We start from the raw sequence: 22,974 nt of genomic DNA, 5'->3' as shown, positions 1-22,974 counted from the left end.
CCCTCCTCGTGTCACATACAGGACTACATATGGATGCATGTGCATGCATGTGATCAAGGGATGCAGCAGTGTCGTATCGGCGGCAATGATCGACTTTTTGTCAGTACAGGGGCTGTGGTTCTCATACAGCTATAATGCTCGCAAAGTACAGCCACTGCAAAAGTCGGATGCTGGCTCGGCCCACCCGAATCCATGTGACACAAGGATGCATTGTGAGTCCTCCTTTGATCCATAAACAAGTACCTTCTCCTTCTGACCATAGCCCGCGCGAGCCTTATTGTCCATTATTGTACGTCACTCATTCGACAGCTCGTTACTCCCTTCGTTGAAGATGCAGCAGTCAAAAGCGGTCCTTTCAATTTGAAATGATGTGGCCTAGATTCACAAGACAGAGGTGTACTTGGAAATGACTATTATAGCTTATAGCCATCAACGCCTTACAATCGGCAGCCTCGCACCATTCATATGCCTGCATACCATCGAAGCTGTCATCACTGACCGTTCTTCTTTAGTACGTTAGTTGATATGACCCCGCATGAAGACGATGGAAGCTGGGCTGAGCTTTTCAAGGGCACAATTTTTGAAGGCCAAATCCCCTCGAATTGTGATGATTCGCCACGAACCCAGCCGGACCTTACTGGAAAGAACAGCTGTGATCCTGACTTTCAGGCATCCTCCGCGTTCCTGCAGAGTTTTGACAATGTGAGTCATTCGCAGCAGAACAGCTTCGTCAGGATTCCTTATTGATGGAAAAGGAGTAGGCCAGCCATATGACTTACCCAGCCGGTGGATTCGAGTGTAATCAGGCTGAGGCGGAAAGCTATGGTAGCAACTATCAATATCCGATGTTGCATTCCAGGCATGACGCTCAGCCTGGTTCAGTCGTGCCACAGTCCAGAAGGATACCAAGTATCGCCATCTCCAACTCGTTCTGGAGTCATAGTGATATGGGTGGTAGCCAAGCCTTTCTCGATTCGATGTCATCATATACTGGCACTCAAGAAGCACAGCCGGGATTGCTGGGGACTGGTGACCCGATGGGCAAAACCGTTCCTGCGCGACCATACATGTTGACCCCCTCAGAAGCCGGCGCATGTGAGGCAGAGGCCCCAATCGGCTCTCCTACTCCCGTATCTCAAGCGCAGACCACCGAGTACCAAAGCTATCTCGTCAGCTCCGCGTCATCCACAAAGCCGCCCAGAGGTGCAAAGATAGCCTGGGCAAAGGAAATCGCGACAGCGTATGAACAAAGATCAGGGGGAACGAAGCTCACTTGTTCCATCCGACCAGAAGGACTGACAGACAATGAAATAGCTGCACGGGGAACCATATTAGGTGAGTCACATGCTTGACATACCCTCCTGCAGATCAGCAAGGTCTGGGTCCGAGAGTGCTGACACTGACCAACGAGCACTGTAGCCCGTGAGAGCAACATGAGATACAACCGCAAGAAAGGGAAACGTGGAGAGCGAATTACGAGTCATATGGAAGAAGGGATTAAGGAGCTCAAGGACCAGGTGCAGCCCTTTATGCATGCTCACTACCATATCAGCACAGCACTAGGATTGAAGTAGCATTCGCTCTAGCCACATGGGGACACAGCATTTCTTGTTTTGTAGGTCTCGTTTATTTTCGTTCTGTTGAGTATGCAACCTGCCGTTCAACAAGATCCTGCGCTTCGTGTGAATCTGGGAGCACGAGAAGTATTGTTGGAAAAGCCACATGCGCGCATGCATCAGGTCACGCAATGCCTCGCTGTTTCAGCTTTGGACTTCGTTTTCACCAGGCGCAATCCAGGCGGAGTCATGATGCCGGGAAATCATCGGAAACTTGCACCCTCAGAAAGAGCTGTAGTGAAGCCCCGAACCTCAGGGAATGGAGGCAGGCCACAGTATCTTCCGCTCCACACTGGAAAGGTGTGGAAGTCTGAGCAAATGACCAAAGATCGGCCCATCAGGTTTCGATCAAAGGTTCCATGTCTAGAATGCACTCCGATAAGCTCGGCGCTCAAAAGCTCCATTCATGTACCGAATGTTCAGCGCAAGTCAGAGAAACTTTGGTGGAGCTACAGAGTTGCGGTCCTGCAGATTATAGTATGTCCTCCTATTGCTGACCTTTCAGACACTTTGTGATCCCCATTCAACGGTTTTGGCATAAAAATTAAGAGATGGACGGAATGGGTAACGACGTCGACAGCTTGTTCTCGGACTTCGATAGAGGGCACACAGAACTTACGGCTTAGGCGACCGCTTGTGAAATGCCGACGACGAGAGATCAGTCAAACCCAGTGACAGTGCTCGAAGAAATGTTCTTGCCAGATGACATGTATCTTGACGTGAGTGGCTTGAGAACGACTTTGATGTTCACACTTGCACACATATACAGGATAGCCCTTAGCTCATTCTTTGCCCATATGCAGAGTTTGTGGGAAGTAGACCCCGCGTTGCTTCGCCGACGATCGCATCAGGGAGTGTGCCCAACGAAACGCTCTCATCTGTGGGGTCGACCAAGCAATCTCGCGAGACACAATTGCCTAGGGCAGCTCGATCCCAACAGGTCACAACCAATTATTTGGGTCTACTGCCACTGACAGCCCGGCATTCTTCAGTAATGAGGCAGGAAGCTCAGGCGGTACAAAATCGCGACGTAAAAGAGATAAAGCTTTCGAGATAGCACAGCAATTTTAAGGTGGAGAAGAGGGGTTGTTAAGCGTGAACACAAAATATGTGGATCTGTCTGAGGAGCAACGAAAAGCTAGACAGAGGCTATCCAGTGAGTCAAAGTCGGAATCGGTCCTCATTCATCGCATCGATGTGCTGTATACGGCCGCTTTGTGCGCGGCAAAGCTAATTTTTGGCCCTCGTCATGCGGATATCGGTCTAGAGCGACGGAAGAATACCAATTGGCAGCAACGGCAGAAAGCCGACAGAGAAAGACTGTCCAAGCAAGTGAGCTCATTACAGAGTCAAAAGGCAGTGATACAATCAGAGGTGGATACACTTCGCGCAAGAATCGCCGTATTGATGCAAATGAACAACAACCTTTGTACAGTGAATCGAGCTCGGCAAGATGAGATTCAAAGCTTGAAGGATACTATCGACGCATCCAAGGGGTTTTATCAAAAGCTATTTGCCGAAAACAGATATTTGCGTCAAAGGGCAAAAGCGACTTCAGCTTGCTCAGATTCGCTCTCATCAGGTACTGCCTCTCGTGGAACGGCTATCAGTGCTGCAAACTCGTTCTCTTCCGCTCGTTATGAAGCGCCAAGGGCTGTTTATACCCAGTCGACTTCCAATGATCAGAGTACGACCAGCGATTCTGCTAGGTCGCCCTTCGGCCGGATCACCTCGCAGGATTGGCGGATGTGACAGTGACACGTGTCCGACACACATGCACCTCCCCTTGATCAACCAGCTAAGCTGTCAATCATCCATTGAGCTGTGGGACAGTATTCTCGGCAACCCCAGACTTCCTACCCCAGGCTCGTACCTCGTGACCTCGACTGACTCCTCACTACTCATGAACCCGCCGTGCCGCCCTTGCCTCTCTGTGCGAAATCCGCTCTCCGCGCCCTGTTCACAACCCTCTTCACCTTTACTTCTCGCTGATCACTTTGTCCACCCCCATCTACTTACATGAGACACTGTCAATGAAAGACGCGTCCGCAAGAGTACTATTCATTTTCAGCATGCATCGATCAGGGTGGTTGCACCAAAGAAAAACAATGAGAATTGTCTAATTATCGTATCTCGTCTTATCTTGTATTGGTAGTGTAATTATGGTGTCGTCCTTTATACGCGGATATATACATTATATACAACAGGCCAAAATATGGTATGAGGAGCGTGGACATGACTACGAAGCAGAACCACCTTGATACCTCTCATCAACCGTATTATTACTACTCAACCTCGATCTCGGTCCTCCCGACGCACCAGCTTCACTTCCACTTTGACTTTGACTTTGACCTTGTTGTTGGTTGGGCGACGACCAGTCGAATCGATTGGAACCTGGGCCTTGTCCCGGACCTAAGCCGGGCGAAGGGGAAGGGGAACCCCACGTTTGACCTGGTCCTCCGCCATGCATCATCCAAGGGGGCATCATCATAGGCGATCCCATGCCCATACCCATCATCGGTGATCCGTAGAACGATTGAGTATTAGGGTAAAACTGAGGCATCGACGGAGGTGGTGTGGAAAAAGTGTTTGATCGAGTACTTCCAGCAGGAGATGAAGCTCGGTTCATGTTCATATTATTCGGGTGACCTGCAGGGGTAGCTGATCCAGAATGATCCTGCTGGATGTCGCCTGCTTGAGAGCCCGCATTGGACATAATCATAGCTTGGTGATATGCCATTTGAGCGGCCATCATGGCTTGTTGTTGAGCGTATGGGTTGTATCCTCCTTGATATCCCTGGTTCTGATATGACTGCTCAAGAACTCTATGTCAGCCTTTATTATGCACCGGACGATATGGACAGAAGACTGGACTCACAGGGTATCCCATCGGAGGCATCCCCATCATTCCCATTCCCATACCGCCCATGCCCATGCCCATGGGAGATTGCATGCCATACGGGAATTGCTGCTGTTGACCATACATATCTCCGCCGAATTGACGCATGTGGTCCATTTGTTGTCTTTGCAGTTTCTCAATTTCACGTTGTCGGTCCTCCTGTACAAATGCCAAATCGTCAGCGCCAATCCTGTGAACCACTCATGATAACAAGTACCGCCAAAGTGGTGTGCAGAAAAATTGTCACTCACAGCTAGTCGCTTCTCCCTCTCACGATCCGTCAAAGTAGCTCCGATCCCACCAGCGTTCTTCCTTTCCTTCTCATGAGCAGCAACCGCTCCTAATAAACCCATTTGTGGAGGGGGTGGCTTGGAAGGAACGTTGATAAGTGAGCTTCCAGTTTCTCTAGCTACTTCCTCTTGCTTCTTCGCACTTCTATCTTCCTTATCTTGCATTCCAGCTTGGAGCAGACCATGGGGCGCAAACGCCTTTGTGAGCTGTACTGAAGGCTCTTCCAATTCAACGAACTTCCCAGATTTGTTTTCCTGCGGCATTCCATGGTCTGCCGAGAAATTCGCATTCCATACGGTCTGTCGAGTCGCCGGTGGAGGTGGTTGAGAGGTACTGACGTTCCTTATGTTAGCGGGTGGTGGTGCAGGTAAGCTCGAGTAGACAGAAGATGTGCCGCCGCCACCCTCCATTGGAGATCGAGATCGTGGCCGAGGTTGATCGAAAGACGGCTGATTAGGAGAGGGGTAATAGCTATCTCTATCTCTATCTCTTTCATGCTGATAGTCGCCGTTCATACCGGTTGCGGGTTCCCTTAATTCAGGTGGACGAGGGACAGGCGGTAACGCCCGGGAGGTTGAACGCTGAACAGGTGGATCCGATCCTTTACTTCTGATAGACTGGGCTTGAGAAGAAGTCGGCGGGATAGGCAAGCCATGATGATGTCTTGTCTCGACAGGCGATTCCTCCTCTTCCTCATCCGATTCACTCTCGCTTGACTCCGACTTTGCTGCAGCTCTCCTGCGGCCACCTCCCGGGAGATTCCTCGCATTCTGCTGATCCACAACAGCTTGCTCGGCTTTCGCGCGTCTATCAGCGGCGGCCCGGGAAGGAGCGAAAGACGAGCGGTACTCGTCCTTGGGCTGTGTCGGGGCTGAAGCACCAGTAGACGGCGGAAGAGCTTTACTCTTTACAGGTGAAGGGGCCTCAGCATAGTTCATAAATGCAGATACGTCTTCTCCTAAATCGGCTTGAGTCGAGGATGTAGGGAATCTGTCGTGTCTACCTTCGTTAGGAGGAGGAACGGACTCAATAGCCGATTCTGAGGCATCATCCGTTACGGCTTCCAGGACTCTCGAGCCACTGTTTCGTCTAGGCGGGACAGCTCGGGCGCCAGAAGGCTTGCGGCCTACTTCAGGTCTGGCTTGCTTTGTCGTAGGGTCAAGATCGGTGTTTATCGTTGGTCGCACTCGTTCGGGTGAAGGCGATTTTCGAAGTGCAGGGTCTTTGGAAACTGGCAATGGGGCTGAAGGCTGATCTTCTACCATGTTCATCAGGTATAAGGCAGCCGGCTCCTCGTGTAGACCGCCATTGGCATCGACCTTGTCGCCCACGGAAACCCGTCGAGGAGTTGGTGACAAGACATGCGTCTCCGCTATGGGTTGAGCCAAGGCAGGTGGCGGTGAAGCTGGTTTGGGTGACGCCCGGGTATCCCTGGTAGTCTCCTCGGAAGTACCTTGTGACTGTGGCAGGGAAGGGGTCGAATCGATCATGCTCAGTGGCACAGCGCCAACGAAAGGCTGATGGTTCGATGTAGACTGTGTAGCACTCTGAGGCGTCGGCGTGACCCCAGTATCTTGGGACCATATCGTTTGAGCGGTCTCGGTGGTAGCTGTTTTTGGAGTGAGACTGACTTGACCATCACCCAAGACTTCACTTCGTACAGGTTCTTCGGTCAATTGACCGAAGCCTTCCGTGGAAGCATCTGCAATTGGCGCCAGATCGCCTCCGAGCGAGGAAGCCGTCTGTCTTGTGGAACCTTGCGACCCTTGTTTCGAGCTTCCTCCGCTAGTCTTTCTGTCGCCTGGAGCCGTAGCTGAAGAGCTGGTCGGCCCTCCCATCCCTACAGCGGTGAATTGACTCTTCACGGTCCGCATGCTGTTCTCCCGGGTTGCGATATCGGTTCGTTCAGTGATCGGGGTGAGGGATCGAGGCAAGTTTGGATCGGATCCTGGAGTGGAGCCATTCTCGCCAAAAGATAAGGGTGGTAACCTGTAGTCTCCTGCTGGCCGAGGCGTAGTGTTTTCCTCCTCGGCAGCATCTTCTGCTTTTTCATCTATCGGTCCGTTCGCCAAGCGCAATTGGCCATCCATACGACGCTGCACCAGCGAAACGAAGCTTGCTCTAATATTCGGTAGTTGCGGTATACGGAAATCGGACAATAAAGCTTCTTCAATGGAGAGGAAGAGATGCTATTTTGGGTGAAGTGAGCATAGTTTGCGCTTGTCCTGGGAGATGGATGGGTATCTTACGGTCTTGTCCTCATCTTTGGGGTAAGCGAAAAACAGTCCAGATGGGTTCCTTGTGTCCCAGTTATATTTCTCTGGTCTACCGTACAGCTTGAAAACATCATGGAAGCCTGAAAGTGGACATCGAAGTCAGAAGCGGTAAACCAGACTTGGTTACGATGGCTGTACTCACCGGTCACCCACTTCATCATATTGGCCAGGGGAGATACGTTTGCAGGTTGGCCGTGATGTGGCTTATCTCCAGCTGAAGCATCCAGTGACTCGGGCATCAACAACGCCCAGCCTGAATCTCGCAGTCTCCCTTCTGCCGTTACCATCTCACCCGACACTCGTCCGACAACCTTGAACAAATTGGACTGGGTCATCACCTCAAGGCGTTCAGGGAAGACAGCATAACTGGTTGAAGCAATAGTCAGTAGCGGCAATCAAAGATTAATCAGGTGAAATTGGTACTCACGCCTGAGTCACGTTCGTGATGGTCAGCACAGGAGTGACGGAGGTCTTGTTCTTCGCAGTTCTAGGTTCATTATAGAAAGTAGCCATTGCAACTCCGGTATTTGGCTCTTGGACAGGCTGATCTTTCTCTTTATCGCCTATACCGAAGAAACTCCTTCGTCTGCCTTTCTTCTCTTCGTCTTTGCTAGTCTCATCCGATCCAGGTAGACTCAAAACGACATATAACCTCTTCCACTCAGTACCTCCCATGACTCTTACTCGAACCCATCCTTCCATCCTGCCTCGCACAAGATCATTCGGAGGTTCCCTTCCACCACCCTGGATCAAGTGTCCGGTATATATCTCTTCTAATCTCGACCTTTCCCATGCTGCTAAACGTAGACCGATCGCCCATTTCGCTTGATCCTTCTCTGAGGGACACGAGAATAGTAATCGATTCGATCCTGCAGTATTCAGGGAGAAGACGAAGTGATGTGGGTGAGAATTAGGACGGTGGGGAGGCGGAGGTAAGGGCGCGAGAAGTTCAAGGGAAGAGTCGGTGATGTTGAAGTATGTCGGAGGGACTTTCTCGCCTTTTGAAGCTGCCAAACGAGTTTCTTTCATCGACCACATCGCTAAATAAGATCAGTCATCAGCTGCGGTTCGTGACAACTTGTGTATTTCGACTTACAGAGTGATATGCCTGAAAGCTGCAACCAGACGGCGTCCCAATCGTTGTCGACTGTACCTGGTTGTCCTTGCCTGCATCAGGTAGGCTCATGTCAGCACGGACATCCACGCTAATTGGCCTGCTATGTATTTGAGGGTCAAAGATACTCACTTCGGTTGACCACCTGCACTGGTCCTAGCCAGTATCATCTCTAGCTCCGGTGGACTAGTCACATACGTCTTTTGCGGTTGGTGCGAAATGAGATCCACAATCCGCTCGAACCTCTTCAGCACACCTCCTAGCTGAGCATTCGGCTCATTAGTGCCAGTCGAGTTTCTGGGCGAATGCGTCTTTCCAGGGGGAGCAGGTGGAGGAGGGGACGAGGTGTTTCCATCAATCGGCATGGAAGATGATCTGGGCATTCGCTGACTCGAATTAGAAGTGCTCGGCGGTAAAGACCCTTGTCTTGGTTGGCCTTGCTGAAATTGAGTTTGTTGAGGGCTATACGACTGACCTTGAGGTCTGGCGAGACCCATTGATTGAGATTTGGGCACATTGCCACCTGACGGAGGAAGGAAATCCTGAGATGGAGGCGGTGGACCAGGTTGAGATACAGTCCGTTGCTGTTGCTGTTGCTGTTGTTGCGGGTGGGGTGGTGGAGAGAAAGATTGTTGAGGTTGCCCAGATGCGAAAGATGGGTCATTCACATTCTGTGGAGGTGGATTGAAAGGTCTCATATTGGTATTATAGGGTGGTTGGTTGCGCTGTTGTCGAAAATCACCTTCTGGGGGTATCATAGAGTTGCCGTTCGGTCCAGGTCCTCCAGGTCCAGGGAACGAGCCGTTCCCACGGGATTGCGTTGCAGGACGATCGATGCTGAAAGATTGCCTGGGCCGGTTCTGCTAGATATGAATGAGGTGATGTGAAGCCGAAGGGAGAAGAGTGAGACAGCGAAGCAAATTTGATGTCGATATAAGAAAGAAAGAAAGAAAGATATGTAAAGAGAAATAAAATGATATGATTAGCTCAATACTTCGCTTTGCATCGCGACAGCAGATCGATATCGACAATGTCTTGGCTACGCTTCAATCAACTTGTCCTGCCGTCCCTTCCCTTATATCATGCGATCCGTGCTCGCCAGAAGCCCGGAGTGTGAGGCGTGTTTATCAAACGTCCACACTCCCCTCTCATACAAGTACTCGAGAAAAACTCACCTCTTCCATCTCCCTCTGTCTTTCACTATCCCTATCCTTGTCCTTGTCTTTATCTTTCTTGCCTCCAAAGCCAAAGAACCCACTCCTACGTTTCTCTTTGACCGTACTCGACGCCGTACCTGTCGATCCTCGCGTTATCGTTCTTTCTACTTCGCTAGGTAATCCGGACGGTTGTCCTCTTCCAAAGGTTCCGTGCTGTTGTTGTTGTTGTAGTGGTGGTGATTGTGCGGGTGAGTGTGAATGGGAGTTTATTGACGATCCGTGACTTTGAGTGCGATTGGGGTATCGGAACTGAGCTACGTCTGTACTTGCCGGTGAGAGTTGAGGGGGTTCCAAAGGCGAAACGACGTGTGAATTTGATTTTCGTTTGAACATCTTGAACTCGAATCGAAATCAAGGCAAGGTTACTGTATGTCGATGCTCTGATGCTGATTTGCTATTGATGTTGATGATGCGTATGCGGAAGCGCCGTACGGGCGTTACAACAATTTCCTGCTGAAAGGAGGCTATGTAGATTTTGTCTTGACTTGTCTTGAAGTGTCTGATTGTCCATCAAAGGGATTTGATTCCCAATTCCTTTCTACCAAACCACGTTCCGATTTGCTGAAGAATGAAGTCTAGTGGTCTGAGTTCAGTCAAAGTATGCCAACGTTACTTCAGGTTGAGTCTGTCATGTCCGCCTGATGAGTTGGATCTTGAGTATGTGTTATCACCATACGCACTACCACATGATTCTCTATCACCCTCAGGAAGCATTTCATCGTCATCATCATCGCCACCTTACTTCCGTGCATGCAACATTCAAGGCACGGGGCCATTGCTTCTGCCCGAGTTGAAAAAGCGGTGCTCAACGTTGAAATCACGTAAAATGACCCACTGTGGCGCTCTTCTCCGCTTTATTGGTACGCTTGAAGATACCCCATCCGCACCACTAATTGACGAGTAAAGATCAGATGATCGACAGAATGGTCTTTCTGATCCGGTTGACTTCGCCAATGACAGACTGATGCTTGGCTCAACGGAGCGATCTGGCGATCGCAGCAGTAGTGCACACCAACTCACACCCCAGAGAGAGATAGGCAATTTTGATGATTGGTAATTGATAATTGTCCATCACGTTATGCGTAAGGTGTGCGTTATGTATGATACTGACTACTCGAGTAACGTTAAAAAGAGACAGATACAGGAATCACACAAGGAGGTAATACTATGAGAGCGGCTAAAGGATTGGACTTGAGATGCGTGTGATGTGATGTCAAAAGCCAACATAATCCTCCATTGTCCCCTCTGTCTTCATCCTAAAAAACTGAGTTTCCTGCCGTATGGCTTGAAGTTTAAAGAAGGAAAGCACCGGCCCCAGCGAAGACAGCGACTAAGCTGAAGACGCCAGCAACGATGTTGTTTCCGGCAACGGCGGGTAGAGCACCGGATGAAGCGCCCGAGGCAGAAGCCGAGGCGGCGGTGTTAGCAGTCGTTCTTGAGCCGGAGGCAGCAGCACTACCGCTTGCACCTGAGCCAGAAGCCTTAGCTGAGCCAGAGGCGGCGGCACCAGAGCCTGAAGCGGAACCGGTGGCGGAGGCGGACGAGGAGTTCGACGAACCTGTAGCGACCGCAGCTACACCGTTTCCGATGGTCGAGTAGGTCTTACAGTTGGAAGTGGCAGGGACGGAGTAAGCGGTTTGAGGGGTGACGGTTTGACCTTGAGTCCACATGCCGACTGATCCAGAACCATCGGTGAAGGTGCCGGTGTATCGTTGTTGGAAGGTCGAGGTGGATCCGTTGGCTTGAGGGTAGATACCTGGTGGGTAGGCGGAGTCACCGTCGCATTCGGTGAAGGAGTTGTCGGTGTAGTCACCGGGCATGACCCAGTTACAACCCATCTCATCGAGGGTGTGTTGACACATCTCAGCGGCGGAGTAGGTCGAGTTCTCGGCGATACAGATTCGGAGACAGAATTGTTGGTATGACATGTAGTTCATCCATTCCTCGTAGTGAACATCTGAACCAGTGGCGTTGGTGGTGACGTTACCACCAACGGGGTTACCGAGACCGGTAGCACCGTGAGGATCGAGTTCACCTCCCTCATCGCCCGAAGCGATGTTGAGCTTGGTCAAGTCACCAAGACCTTGGATTTGCCAGTAAAGGGGAGTCTTGACGAAGTGGACGGAAGTGAAGGTACCGTCTGGGATTTGTCGGGCATCGTTTCTGGCTTGAACACACCAAGCGACTTCCTCGGCTTCGGTGTTACCGATGACGGAGTTGGGTTCAGGGGGGGCAAAGAGACAGCTATCATGGCGAGAAATCGCTGTCAGCACATGTTGTCCGAGGAGAATCGACGATGTAGAGGGGATCATTGCACTCACAAATCATCAATGGCATTCAAGGAAACGAGACGAGCCATGGAGGTTGAGTTGACAGCAGTACCCAGAGTGGCTTGAGGAGGGTTGGTAGAACCCATTGTACCGGTAGCAGTGACTTGGGCTTGAGCCTGTGCACAGATCAAAATCAGTATGCTGTTTTTGCGGCACTCTGAGGGGATCGAGTATGACTTACAACACCAGCCATGAGGGCGGCAGCACCAACAGCGATAGGAGCGATCATTTTGATTGGACTATCTGTTCCAGCACGAATCGGTCAGTCATCTTTGCTACGGTGGCGAACTGTCGTACCAGGGGGAACTCACAAGCTATATATGCGGATCGTACAAGGCAAGCGGCAAATCGATGAATAGGAGAGACAGAAGAGTGAAGGTACATATATCAGCTGATGATCTATATTTATCACAGATTGACTTGGCTATCTCATCGAGATTGCCTCTCCCCGTTTTGGAGGACAAAGGAAGGAATCGGTTGGTCGATAGAAAAAGGGCGATCCTGCGGAAGGGATGAATGGCAATGAAAGCAACTTACAAGTGTGGTCGTGGGGTGTGTAGTATGAGGTCGTCAATTAGAGATTTGCAAGATCGAGAATGTCGATGGAAACTAAATAAGGAGAAGGAAAGAGTGTTGAGTATGCAATAGATGAATGCGATGCGATGCAGAAAAGTGAGTAAAGTAAGAAATAGGTAGGTTGGTAGGGATGATCAGATGAGTTGGGAGGTTGAAAGGTGATACGTCTATACGTTATGTATGGTGAGTTTACTTTTTTCTTTCCTTTTTCCTTTCACACGTACGGTAGACGCGTGACAAAAGGCCTAAGCTTGTATGCTGTATGCCCCTAGGCCTTGTTGTTTGGGTTGTATGATGATGATGATTCGTATATTGGTATCAACGGGGCTGTGCCCAGACTAAGCTGTATCCAAAAATAACCTCTGCTTGTTTACCATTTGATCCTTGGCTAATTCACCCAAAAATAGATTTCGTAAAACACGTCCTGGAAACCCTGAAAATCAATACCATTACACCCTCTCTAGTTCGAATGGCTGCGGGGAGAAAATCAAGACAGAACAAAAAAGCAAGGATACGAAGTCAAGGGTCATAGGTCGTCAAACAGACCTTGCGGTACTCTGACACACTACGGCCAATGGATAATTCTCCAAAATGACGCTGCGCATGATGTAAAGCAATACCCAAAAAACCTGATTCCATGAATCCCATCCTTAATTTTAGTTAGGCCTTTGACAATCCCCGCGTTCCGAAGTCGAAGGTCCCGCCGTAGTTGGCTGTTTCGTTCTTGTTTGATCGGCCTTTCACCGCACCCCCCACGTACGTTAGCTGCCCATGGACACAAACGTAAACAACGTTCGTGACCTGGGATCTCTCCGTAACTACCTGATCTACGGCGCACACAGAGATAGTTGAAGCCGCTCATCGTTCTATTCCTGTCTATCATCTTGTTTGTGCGGAGCAAAAATACATACATGGTTGAGAATGAAACACAAAGACAAACAGAAACAGACACGCGTTCGTGATCTTCTCAGAGAGAAGGAAACGCTGAAACACCCTAAGAACCAGAACCAGAACCTCAGAATAACCGAGACTGAGCCAAGGCTACAACAACTTCGAAACCCGCTAAATATCGATCCTGTAATCCTGTAATCCTATAATCATATAAAATGCTAAAACAAATCATCATCACCCTAGTTCCTTTGTTCGGAATGGTTGATACCGATTCGACCATCTATAACGACGGGTCCAGACATTATTATGCAGATGGGGTTATAAATACAACTCAACATTGATCCTCGACGCGATATCGCAGTGTACATCGAAGTTCGTGCGATAGGCAGGTCGGGCGAGTGAAGCTTCTTAGACTTCAGCTTCTCAAGCGACAGAGCTGCCTAATCTTATTGATCTTGTGCAATGGAAACCTCACGGAAGCGATGGAATTCATGCAATGCTGGTGAATACCTCCGCGGTGCCTTCATTATATAAATGACCGCATCTCCATCAATTCTCCCACATAAAGTACAGACTGCTTATCCACTCGGGCGGACGGATCAGCAAGAAAATCGATTCATGCAGACGAGTAGCCTCCAGGGAATCTTGTACCGGACAGAATATCACATGGTCGGGATGTCCTAATTTCACTCTGTCCGACGACAAGAACAGCCGATATGACACGATCAATCGAAGAGCATCGACCTGGTCTTTGGGGAGGTGTGGAATTTATGACTGACCGTTCCCGCTTTGCGCTTGAATTGATCAGTAGGTCGACGTCCCGTCCTCTGTCGTCGTCGTTCACTGCTGAGGATTGCGGACAGTGTAGCAAAGTCACGAAGCGCTCTTCAGCTCTCCCAAGCAAATCAAGCATTCGGCAGTGGCCTCGGTATTTGAACGGTATGGGTCTGTCGTTAAGGCGAACAGCAAATTGTATGCGGATGCGGATCCTGTGTATTGGATCAATTGACAGGCTATGCCGTGCATGTATGCGGCTGATTGCTCGACCCGAATTGTACCAATGTGCAAGATACAAATTCTTTGCCTCGCAACACCAGTCAGACGGCTTCTGTTGCCTTACCGCGATGGCAATTGTACTAAGATTGTGCCCAAATGTGGGGACAGTCATTGAAGAGCCACATATAACGGACTAATGGCTGTATATGGGCCCACCAAGATAGCACAATCAACGCGACTTGACTACGCTCTGAGTAGTGAATAGATCCATCAAGAGATGTTTATGGATGTCGATCTGACATATCGTGGTAGTGCAGTATGGCCCATCAAGCAAAGAGATGGGGATGTTCAGGAGCAATGGCCGCTCGGATGCTTTCGAGCAGAATCAAATGCGTATCGCCTATCGTCATGAACCTCACTCAAGCTGCAGACAGCCTGTGCGGTGCCGAGTCTTCCATTGACAATGTAGCAGATTCTCTTGTCCGTAGCTTATCGAATGAGATGAATGGTAATAAGAACGAGGATTGTTTGGTGGGTGATGGGGATCTCCAATTGTTGGGTCACTTCACTTGACACAGTATCTCAATTTGCGCTATTTGCCGGATCTACCTCGCTGGATCTCCAGTGTCCTGTCTCTATTCCCCATTCTCATGGGCAACACGCGTCGCAATTCGTCAGCTACTCATGAGTTGGATCAGTAATCCGACAACAAATCCTTCGATGCGCAAGCAAGGTCCTTCCGCAACCTGTACCCGCTCCAGCGCTCATGTAACCTGTGTTCGGCCCACATCCTGCTCATTCCGCTCAGATGCCAAACACAAACGAAAGCACAGATCGTAGTACACTCCATGCATCCAGAACCCTAATGACCTATAGGACTAAGAATGATGACTCGCTCATGCCTTAAGAGCGAATTCTGTCAAGTTGAAACACACACACACACACACACACACAATGTCAGCGATCATCCACCGGTATGCGTAACAAGGGTAACCAGTGAGGACGACTCACTTCGAGCAGGGAAGTGAATGTTCCTCTTGTGCTGTTTTTCAGTGATAGCGTTGGCCTCCTTGTGGGTAAGTCTTCGTCTGATAGCTCGGGTCTTCTTGTATCTGAGATCGAGGGGAAGGTCTGTGCGAGAAAGTTGAGGATAGGTGAGAGTCGGGTATGGGAGATCATGATGACGGATGATGAGCAGAAGAGGGATGAAGGGATATAATCAATCAGCATTGTTTCCTTCCGGCATTTCCCTCTCGCCCAATGCCAACTCCGACGCCAACTCACACTTGGACTTGTTGTAGAATTCCCTAAGGTTGTCTCTTTGCTTGTGGTTGATGACGGTAAGGACTCGAGCGATGGACTTTCGGACGGTGTTGCTGTTAAAGGGACGACAAACGGTCAGCATTTCGTTCCCCTGTCATCGTGCATCGTCGGCCTAGGCTCCGTCCTTCTTGGTCCTTCCTCTTGACTCTCCTGACACCCTTTCCTTCCTCCGTTTCTTCCGTGTGTCGACATCAAATCCCTCCAGCGCTTCATGTACACATCTACCCTGCAATGTCTCCATTCTTTCCATTCTGTCCAGCCAAACTGGTTCCATGATGCACGTCTTCCCTATACTCCTTCTCCTCGCACCCTCACAACTATCACAGGCTGTAGACTGGACCAAATGATACCCACATCTTGGTCAACTTGGAAGCGGAACCACCAGCAATCTTCTGAACCCTGAGAGAAGCGAGTTCAGTCTTGAGCTCGTTGAGTTGAGTCGAGAGATCTTGCTTGCTCCTGTACAACACCAAAAGCAGCATCAGCATTCCTTCCTCCGTTCTGCTCTTCTGTCACTAGTACTAAAGTCCTAAGAATCCTACGCACTTGGATTGGAGCTCGAAGGCCCTGATCTTGGAAGAAGAGGAAGCCATTTTGAAGAACTGCGATGAAGACACTTATAAGTCAGACCTCGTCGTTGAAAGCGATAGCAGGCTCGTTGATGATGTAAAGGTTGGATTGACAAGACGTACGAGTTGATATGCTTGAAGGCTAAAGAAGGAGGAGAGTGAAAGGGGACTTGTTGATGATTTTCACTCAATTCTCGAATTGGCAGCTAGCAGCTAGCAGCACGAAGCGAGTGTGAGTGTGCGTGAGGCAGGCGAGGGGACGGGTAGCTACTGAGGCTGAGGCTTCCTTGCCAACGACGAATCCACCAAAGCTGAAAACTTGCCATGCAGGAGCAGGACCTCTGGCTATGCAGGAACGAGATCACGGTGGCACAGCTAAAATGGTCTGTCGGCGTTAAGATTTCCCTGGTCCGACAATTTCGATTGGCGAAACAACCCAGCCACGAGGTCAAGGGTACTTTTGCTTCCGCCATCACTGGTCAGGCTGATACTTGATGTCAAAGGGTTGGAGACTGATATTTTGTCGCATGGAATGGGATGACGAAGTGGAGAAGGTTATGCGGGGTGAATACGAGTACGAGGCATCCTCAATCGAGGAAACAACGAAACAACATCACACTTTATACCTTGAACAAATTAGGTCTATCTTCTGTTCTCTTCATTCATCCCATACCCACCGAATAGCAAGCAAGATGGTCAAGATCACCTTCAAGACCGTACAGAATAAGGTATGTCTAGACCCTCTTCCTGCGTCCGGGAGAATGATGGAGTGTCTCTGAAGATCATGAATTGCCACCTGACAACCTCATCTCGAATAGCTCTTCACTGTAGACGCCGAGGGCTCAGAGACTGTAGGTATCTCATGATCAACTATCCCTTCGAACTATGCATACAAATTTACTGACACACATAATGAATCAGGTTGGCGATCTCAAGAAGAAGATCCAAGAGACCCAAACCTTTCCTGCTGAGAACCAGAAGTTGATATACTCAGGTCAGCTAGGTCGTTACCTGTTTCATTAATACTGCCAGCTGACAAGCGAATCTTACTACAGGGAAGATACTGAATGATGCCGCCACTGTAGAGTCGCTGAAGATTAAGGAGAAGGATTTCTTGGTGGTGATGGTATCGAAGGTCAGTCCCTTGGTCGTTTCACGCGATGAAAAGTAAGGTCTTAACGAGATATTTCTAATGCTATATAGCCGAAAGCGACCCCTGCCCCTGCCGCATCAACTTTCACCCCTGCCCCTGCCGCTCCCGCACCTTCAGCTCCCGCAACAGAGACTCCAGCCGCAGCGACAGAGTCAGCACCTGCTTCAAGTACAGACGCCCCGGCACCTGCTGCTCCAGCAAGTACGGAGAGCTCGACTGCTGTAGAATCAGGCTTAGGAGGATCATTCGGTAAGCTGACGGCCTTCTTGTTCCGTATGAGCTGGCAGCTCACCTTGGCCATAACTAGTCACTGGTGCGGCTCTACAAGCTGCTACGGACGGAATGGTGGAGATGGGTTTCGAACGTGATTTGGTAGTCAGAGCTTTGAGAGCAAGTTTCAACAACCCCGATAGAGCTGTGGAATATCTTATGAGTGTACGTGTCTTGTGAATCATTGTGCATGTCGAACAATACTCATTCCTGATATCTTGTTACAGGGCAACATCCCTCAAATAGATGCACCTGGTCCAGCTGTAAGTCAATCCCGAAAATGAAATTGTTTGGACTATTCTGAGCTGACTTCTTGATATAGGCGCAAGCTCCTGCTGTACGTTGACTTCTCAAAAACAGTCTCGCAAACAGCTGATCTCGTTGATTTAGCCTGCTGCTCCGCCTCCCGCTGCCGGTGCTGCTGCTCCTTCTGAACCAGCACAAGGCACTCAACCAGCTCAACCTGTCCCATCCGCCGCGCCTCAGCCACCTGCCCCCCAATCAGCTGGCGCTGCGGGAAGTGCCGAGAATCTCTTTGCCGTGAGTCGCTTACAATTACATCTCCTTTACGCGTGATGTCGTAGCTGACTGATTTCCTATTTAAAGGCTGCCGAAGCTGCTAGTAAGCTAATCACGCGCTGCACGCGAGGATATCAGACTGATGTACTGAAATAGTGAACCGAGATAGAGGTATTCCCGCTGGTCCGGGAGCCGGAGGACTTGGAGGTATGCCAGGAGCCGGTGGAGCCGGTGCGGGTGGACTAGCCAATGCTCCTCATTTGCAACAAATCAGAGAGGTACGCTCTTCGTCATCATGCTCGTCTCGACTCATTGTTGCTGCGCTTAAGCTGATTCAACGGGATTGACGTAGATGGTGCAACAAAATCCAGCATTGATCCAACCTTTATTACAGCAAATCGCAGCCTCAAATCCTCAGCTCGCTCAATTGATCAACGAGAACCCTCAAGCGCTTTATGAGTTACTTGGAGCAGGTGGAGAAGGCGACGAAGAGGATGACGGCTTTGGTGGACCGCAAGTCATGCAGGTCAACTTGACTCAGGAGGAAGCTGCTGCTGTGGAAAGGGTGAGTCAACCCCTGTTTTTGGCAATTTGTGTAGATCTGCCACGATTGGCGGATTCTGGGTACAATTAACACGAGCCGTGCTGATCGCTTGGGATATGTACAGCTCGAAGCTCTTGGATTCGATCGTCAGATGGTGTTACAAGCATATATGCTCTGTGACAAAAACGAAGAGCTCGCTGCGAACTTCTTATTTGATCAAGGCGAAGATGATTAGACGGAATTCGTCAAGGCTGTATAGATCGAGATTTATCTGATGTGTGAAAGTTGACGTTCTCATTCATGTATAATGATGCGACATGCCCTCAAGAAGAGGAACAGGACAGGAAGATCGGGTTGTCAGGTACCGAAGCTACGCTCGGACGCTTGGATGTTTGGGTGCTCTGGACTGTGCCTTCGATACTGACGTATGATCGCTAAGATACCAAAACCAACGACTTCTTGGCGACAAGTAAATGGTACGGAATCTGATGGAAATATCTCTGTGAAAAAGTATGCTTCGTTCTTACGCAGGCTACAGTGATAACGACATGCTTCCATCGTCGCTATCATCGAAGTCACACCGTTCCGTTGATGTTGATGGTGAATTTTCCTCGTTGTTCGTTTGATTGACTGTTGATAATATCATCACTTTGCGTACTGATCAGCGCAAGCTTGACGCTGGTTGACCTTACACCATATTAAAGAAATTTGTCTTGCGCTGGTCGCGAGATGCTAGGATACAATCATTGATATTTATACACGTATAATCGCCCTCGAATTGAATTCCAAGTAATTTCGAAAGACCTCAAGAGGATTCAGCAAGGAAAAGGAATTGACACCTCTTCCGGACATCGATCACCTGGACTTATTACGACATATAGATCAAATTGGACAAGACGGATGAAACCTCGATAATGGATTGAAGTGGAAGAATGGCAACTCTGTCTCCCGTCAATTTCTGTTTTTCTGCGATAGCAACTACTAGGTGTCAAGCTTTGTCGAATCTGCAGCATATAGGTGAGTGCCTGATCTCATCCCTCATGGAAATATCATCCCCAGTACGTGTCATTCCTGGCGGCATGAGAGCTGATGAGTACGAGTGCGACTCATGACGAATTGTCAATAGTGGTGTTCATGCCTGGTGGGATCCAGATATTGTTGTTACCCATCATTGTGATCGGCATAATTCGGATACCCAGGTTGTGAGTTTACAATCCCGGCAGATGGAAGCTGATCGATCAGGACCCTGATATTGCTCGCCATTGAAATATCGACGTTCGTAGCTATCTCAGCATGGGATCTGAGTATACGCCTGAGTCCACCTGGACTAGAGGGTTTTAAGCTTGAGGATATGGTACTAGGTGAGCAAAAAAAGCTATCATTGATGCCATACTTTTGAACCCACGCGCTGTTGGCGCTGACTTTCCTGGAATCCTTGTAGCTATCATTTCACCCATCCCAAACCTATTCTTCCATCTATCCTTGACATCTTACCTCATGAACTCCCAATCGACCTTACCTGCGCAATTCAGATCGCGTTTGGCGACCATCTTATTCGGTTTGTTCGCTATTCCCTTGATCCCCTTCTCCGCAATCGCCAGCATCATACCTTCATCCCTCTCGACGCTGGAGTATGCGAGATTGCGAGATGATCGAATATCCATCCGATTCCCCAGCCCATCAGATGCAGATACCTTTCAATTGTGGAGCTTTATCGGTGTCGCTACGACAATAGCTTATACTACCATTGTGGCTATTATCACTCTCGCTCATGCTACCTTCTCCCCGAGTCTGGTTCCAGCTCTGAATGGTACCAAGCGAAGGCGGGGGAAGTTCCACATCACTGTGGCGAGCGGCATGGTGTTAGCTATCGCTGAGATGGGTATGAGTGTGGCCATCGCCAAGCAGACTTTAGCGATGTTGGTCGCTCGACGCATAATACGCCTAATCTCGAGAACATGCTTGATATTGGGCTTCTTCTATCTGTATCAACCTGAGGCGCGAGGTAAAGATATATCGACAGCAAGGGAAGAAGATCAAAAGGGGATGGGAAGAGGTAGAGACACGATAGCTACTTTCGGCACACCCCCTTCGGCATTCTTGAATAGGGGAGGAACGATTGTTCAAAGACAGACCACTTCGGCTACCCACAAGAGTTCGCGCTCGGGCAAGAAAAACAAAAAACCTTCGAAACTGGTCATTGGGAATCCGATAACTTCAACGTTCACGAAATATACCACGGAACAAAGCAGACAATTCGATCTGATGCATTCAACTAACTTTGGGGTGGGTTTGATAGGTAGTCAGATGGTTAATTTGAGTAGTCCTTTCCTGTCCAACGGATTCGGGAAGAAAGAGGAGAAAGTGGTAGTGCGGACTGTGAGTCGCTGTTGTGGCTTAGGTCCCGTGTCATCCTGACGTATAGCTACTGATGACTGTATCAACGGTCGTTGTTCGATTATCGTTGCAGCCTAAGAAACGTCCGCCGATATTGTCTTTCGCCGGATCAACGTTTACTCAATCTTCGCTAAACGCATTGGTATCGACCATCCCGCTCAGACACGTCAATAGTCGTCAAGGACAAGAGATTGGTCATGAGACCGGCCACGGCTACGGTTATGGGACGCCTTTAAGTCGATCCACTACCTCAGTGAAGAAGAACGTCGGGTCTATATATCGTCCAGATAGGATAAGCGTAGATATGAGTGATTTGTCGATGTGGCCACCACAAACTTTCAACACGAACACTTCGAACGGAGCGTATTATGATGGACAACAGAATCAGAATTATGGCCAAACACGTCAATTCGCCATTGGGGAAATTGTGGGACCAAACCTCACAACTACTGCCACAGCATCGAATCCATTCTTCAAGAATGCTGTACCCCGTTCCAACTCGATCAAGAGGAAAGCCGTACCTCCCCTTCAAATCGAACGTCAAGAGGGGTCAAGCCCGATGCAAAGTATCGTCAGACAAGCTAATCGAGTTAGCACGTATTTCACTTCCCTCCGATCTCCTCAGACCCATGTTCAAGGTCAGGTATCAGCCGCTCAACAAAGCTTGGTGGGCGGTGTGAGAGCACAGCCGAATATCGAGGATGTCGGGCTGGACGAGAAGGGAAAGACCAGGGAGAGATCTGGAACAGATACAGAAAGAGGCATATGGTTCTCCAACCCTCCTCCGACTGAAGCAAAATTAAGTCCAGACGCAAATTCGAAGGAAGTCACAAGGAAGTCGATACTTCGACCGACGTTACCTTATAGACGATCGACCAACCCTGCAGATGCGATCATATATCCTTCTCCAACCGCATCGTCAACGTTGGAAGGAACGGACACAGATGGGCTGTCGAGGATGACGCCCTCTCCGAGGTATAACGGAGCTTTGCCGTCCTTGTCTTCCGGTTTAATCGACACAACGGCAAAGTCAAATACAAATGCACGCCTGACTTCCCAGCGCACGTCGCTCAATCGTAGATCATCTATAGGGTCGATATACAGCGATACAAATACGAATATTGATACAGGAACAGATCTGCCTCAGCCTCCGCTTGCCTCTTTAGCTTCAGGCAGACTTTCGGATATAACGAAGAATCACTCGCCCTCTCAATCAGTGGAAACTATCGGGACAACCAAGAACTTATTTTACAACACACCGATCCAATCGCCTTCTTCAAGTCCTACAAAATCTTTCAAATCATTAACACCGCCAGAAGTGACGAGAACGAGCTCAGCATCCTTTTACACTGACACTGACCTGAGGTCGCGGCCGCAGCCGCAAAGTACTCAACAAGCATCTACCCGACCTATCCGGATAAGTCGAAATCAGAGTGAAAATGGCAATGAAAGTACGACGATTACGCAGAAGCGAGCGAACGAGGCAAGCGAAGTTATATACATGCAGCCTCACAATGAGGCGGACAGATACAGACAAAGCGAATTACAAACTGTCTTAGCTCGACTCACAAAACTACGTAGAGAAACTGGGTTTAGCGGGACTTTTGAATTTGAGTCTGCAGGTCCGCAAGATGATGATATCGACGAAGAAGATGATTCGTTCATATTCGATCTGAATGAGAACGAGAACAATAACGGTAGGAAGCCTTGGATGAGAAGCAGGATTGGGGAAGGAAGAGACATGATTAGAAGTAGTTATGGGACTTTGGGCACGATGGAAACGTTCAGTGAAGGTGGATTGACGATTGAGAGTGAAGATTTGACGCCTGTAGCGGTGGCGGAGGTTAGGTTGATCAATGCAAATAGAAGGAATTATGGGGGTGTAGTATGAATTATTATGAATATGTAGCTTGTTCGCAGAATATGTAGCTTGTTCTCACTCTCAGACTGATTTCCATCTTGTGGGACGTGGCAGAGCGGAGTGGAGTGGAGG

General features: G+C 49.4%; 6 protein-coding genes across 6 annotated transcripts; 3 read left to right on the top strand and 3 right to left on the bottom strand.

Moving 5' to 3' along the window:
* Positions 1–525: 525 nt before the first annotated feature.
* Positions 526–1,574, top strand: I303_107748 (uncharacterized protein; the record flags this gene model as incomplete). The annotated part of the gene is made up of 3 exons (XM_018411017.1): positions 526–702; positions 762–1,335; positions 1,420–1,574. 3 exons carry the CDS (start codon positions 526–528, stop codon positions 1,572–1,574), a joined length of 906 nt encoding a protein of 301 aa, XP_018259685.1.
* A 2,281-nt stretch (positions 1,575–3,855) lies between these two features.
* On the bottom strand, positions 3,856–9,746 carry I303_107747 (uncharacterized protein; the record flags this gene model as incomplete). The annotated part of the gene is made up of 9 exons (XM_065969658.1): positions 3,856–4,413; positions 4,495–4,674; positions 4,767–6,995; positions 7,056–7,162; positions 7,225–7,448; positions 7,510–8,122; positions 8,179–8,249; positions 8,329–9,056; positions 9,372–9,746. The coding sequence occupies 9 exons, from the start codon at positions 9,744–9,746 to the stop codon at positions 3,856–3,858; spliced, it is 5,085 nt and encodes a 1,694-aa protein (XP_065825730.1).
* A 959-nt stretch (positions 9,747–10,705) lies between these two features.
* Positions 10,706–11,972, bottom strand: I303_107746 (uncharacterized protein; the record flags this gene model as incomplete). Its single annotated transcript, XM_018411015.1, has 3 exons — positions 10,706–11,657; positions 11,735–11,859; positions 11,925–11,972. The coding sequence occupies 3 exons, from the start codon at positions 11,970–11,972 to the stop codon at positions 10,706–10,708; spliced, it is 1,125 nt and encodes a 374-aa protein (XP_018259683.1).
* A 3,198-nt stretch (positions 11,973–15,170) lies between these two features.
* On the bottom strand, positions 15,171–16,122 carry I303_107745 (60S ribosomal protein uL29; the record flags this gene model as incomplete). The annotated part of the gene is made up of 4 exons (XM_018411014.2): positions 15,171–15,337; positions 15,491–15,582; positions 15,884–15,988; positions 16,076–16,122. The coding sequence occupies 4 exons, from the start codon at positions 16,120–16,122 to the stop codon at positions 15,171–15,173; spliced, it is 411 nt and encodes a 136-aa protein (XP_018259682.2).
* A 668-nt stretch (positions 16,123–16,790) lies between these two features.
* Positions 16,791–18,819, top strand: I303_107744 (UV excision repair protein Rad23; the record flags this gene model as incomplete). Its single annotated transcript, XM_065969657.1, has 13 exons — positions 16,791–16,826; positions 16,917–16,949; positions 17,020–17,092; positions 17,154–17,233; positions 17,302–17,500; positions 17,559–17,686; positions 17,749–17,784; positions 17,844–17,858; positions 17,912–18,061; positions 18,128–18,143; positions 18,197–18,318; positions 18,393–18,605; positions 18,709–18,819. The coding sequence occupies 13 exons, from the start codon at positions 16,791–16,793 to the stop codon at positions 18,817–18,819; spliced, it is 1,212 nt and encodes a 403-aa protein (XP_065825729.1).
* A 697-nt stretch (positions 18,820–19,516) lies between these two features.
* Positions 19,517–22,872, top strand: I303_107743 (uncharacterized protein; the record flags this gene model as incomplete). Its single annotated transcript, XM_065969656.1, has 5 exons — positions 19,517–19,601; positions 19,711–19,783; positions 19,827–19,945; positions 20,026–20,963; positions 21,055–22,872. 5 exons carry the CDS (start codon positions 19,517–19,519, stop codon positions 22,870–22,872), a joined length of 3,033 nt encoding a protein of 1,010 aa, XP_065825728.1.
* Between the last annotated feature and the right edge of the window lie 102 nt (positions 22,873–22,974).

Source organism: Kwoniella dejecticola, chromosome 10, assembly GCF_000512565.2.
Source record: "Kwoniella dejecticola CBS 10117 chromosome 10, complete sequence".
NCBI classification, from domain to species: domain Eukaryota; kingdom Fungi; phylum Basidiomycota; class Tremellomycetes; order Tremellales; family Cryptococcaceae; genus Kwoniella; species Kwoniella dejecticola.
This window is presented reverse-complemented; position numbering and strand designations above follow the sequence as displayed.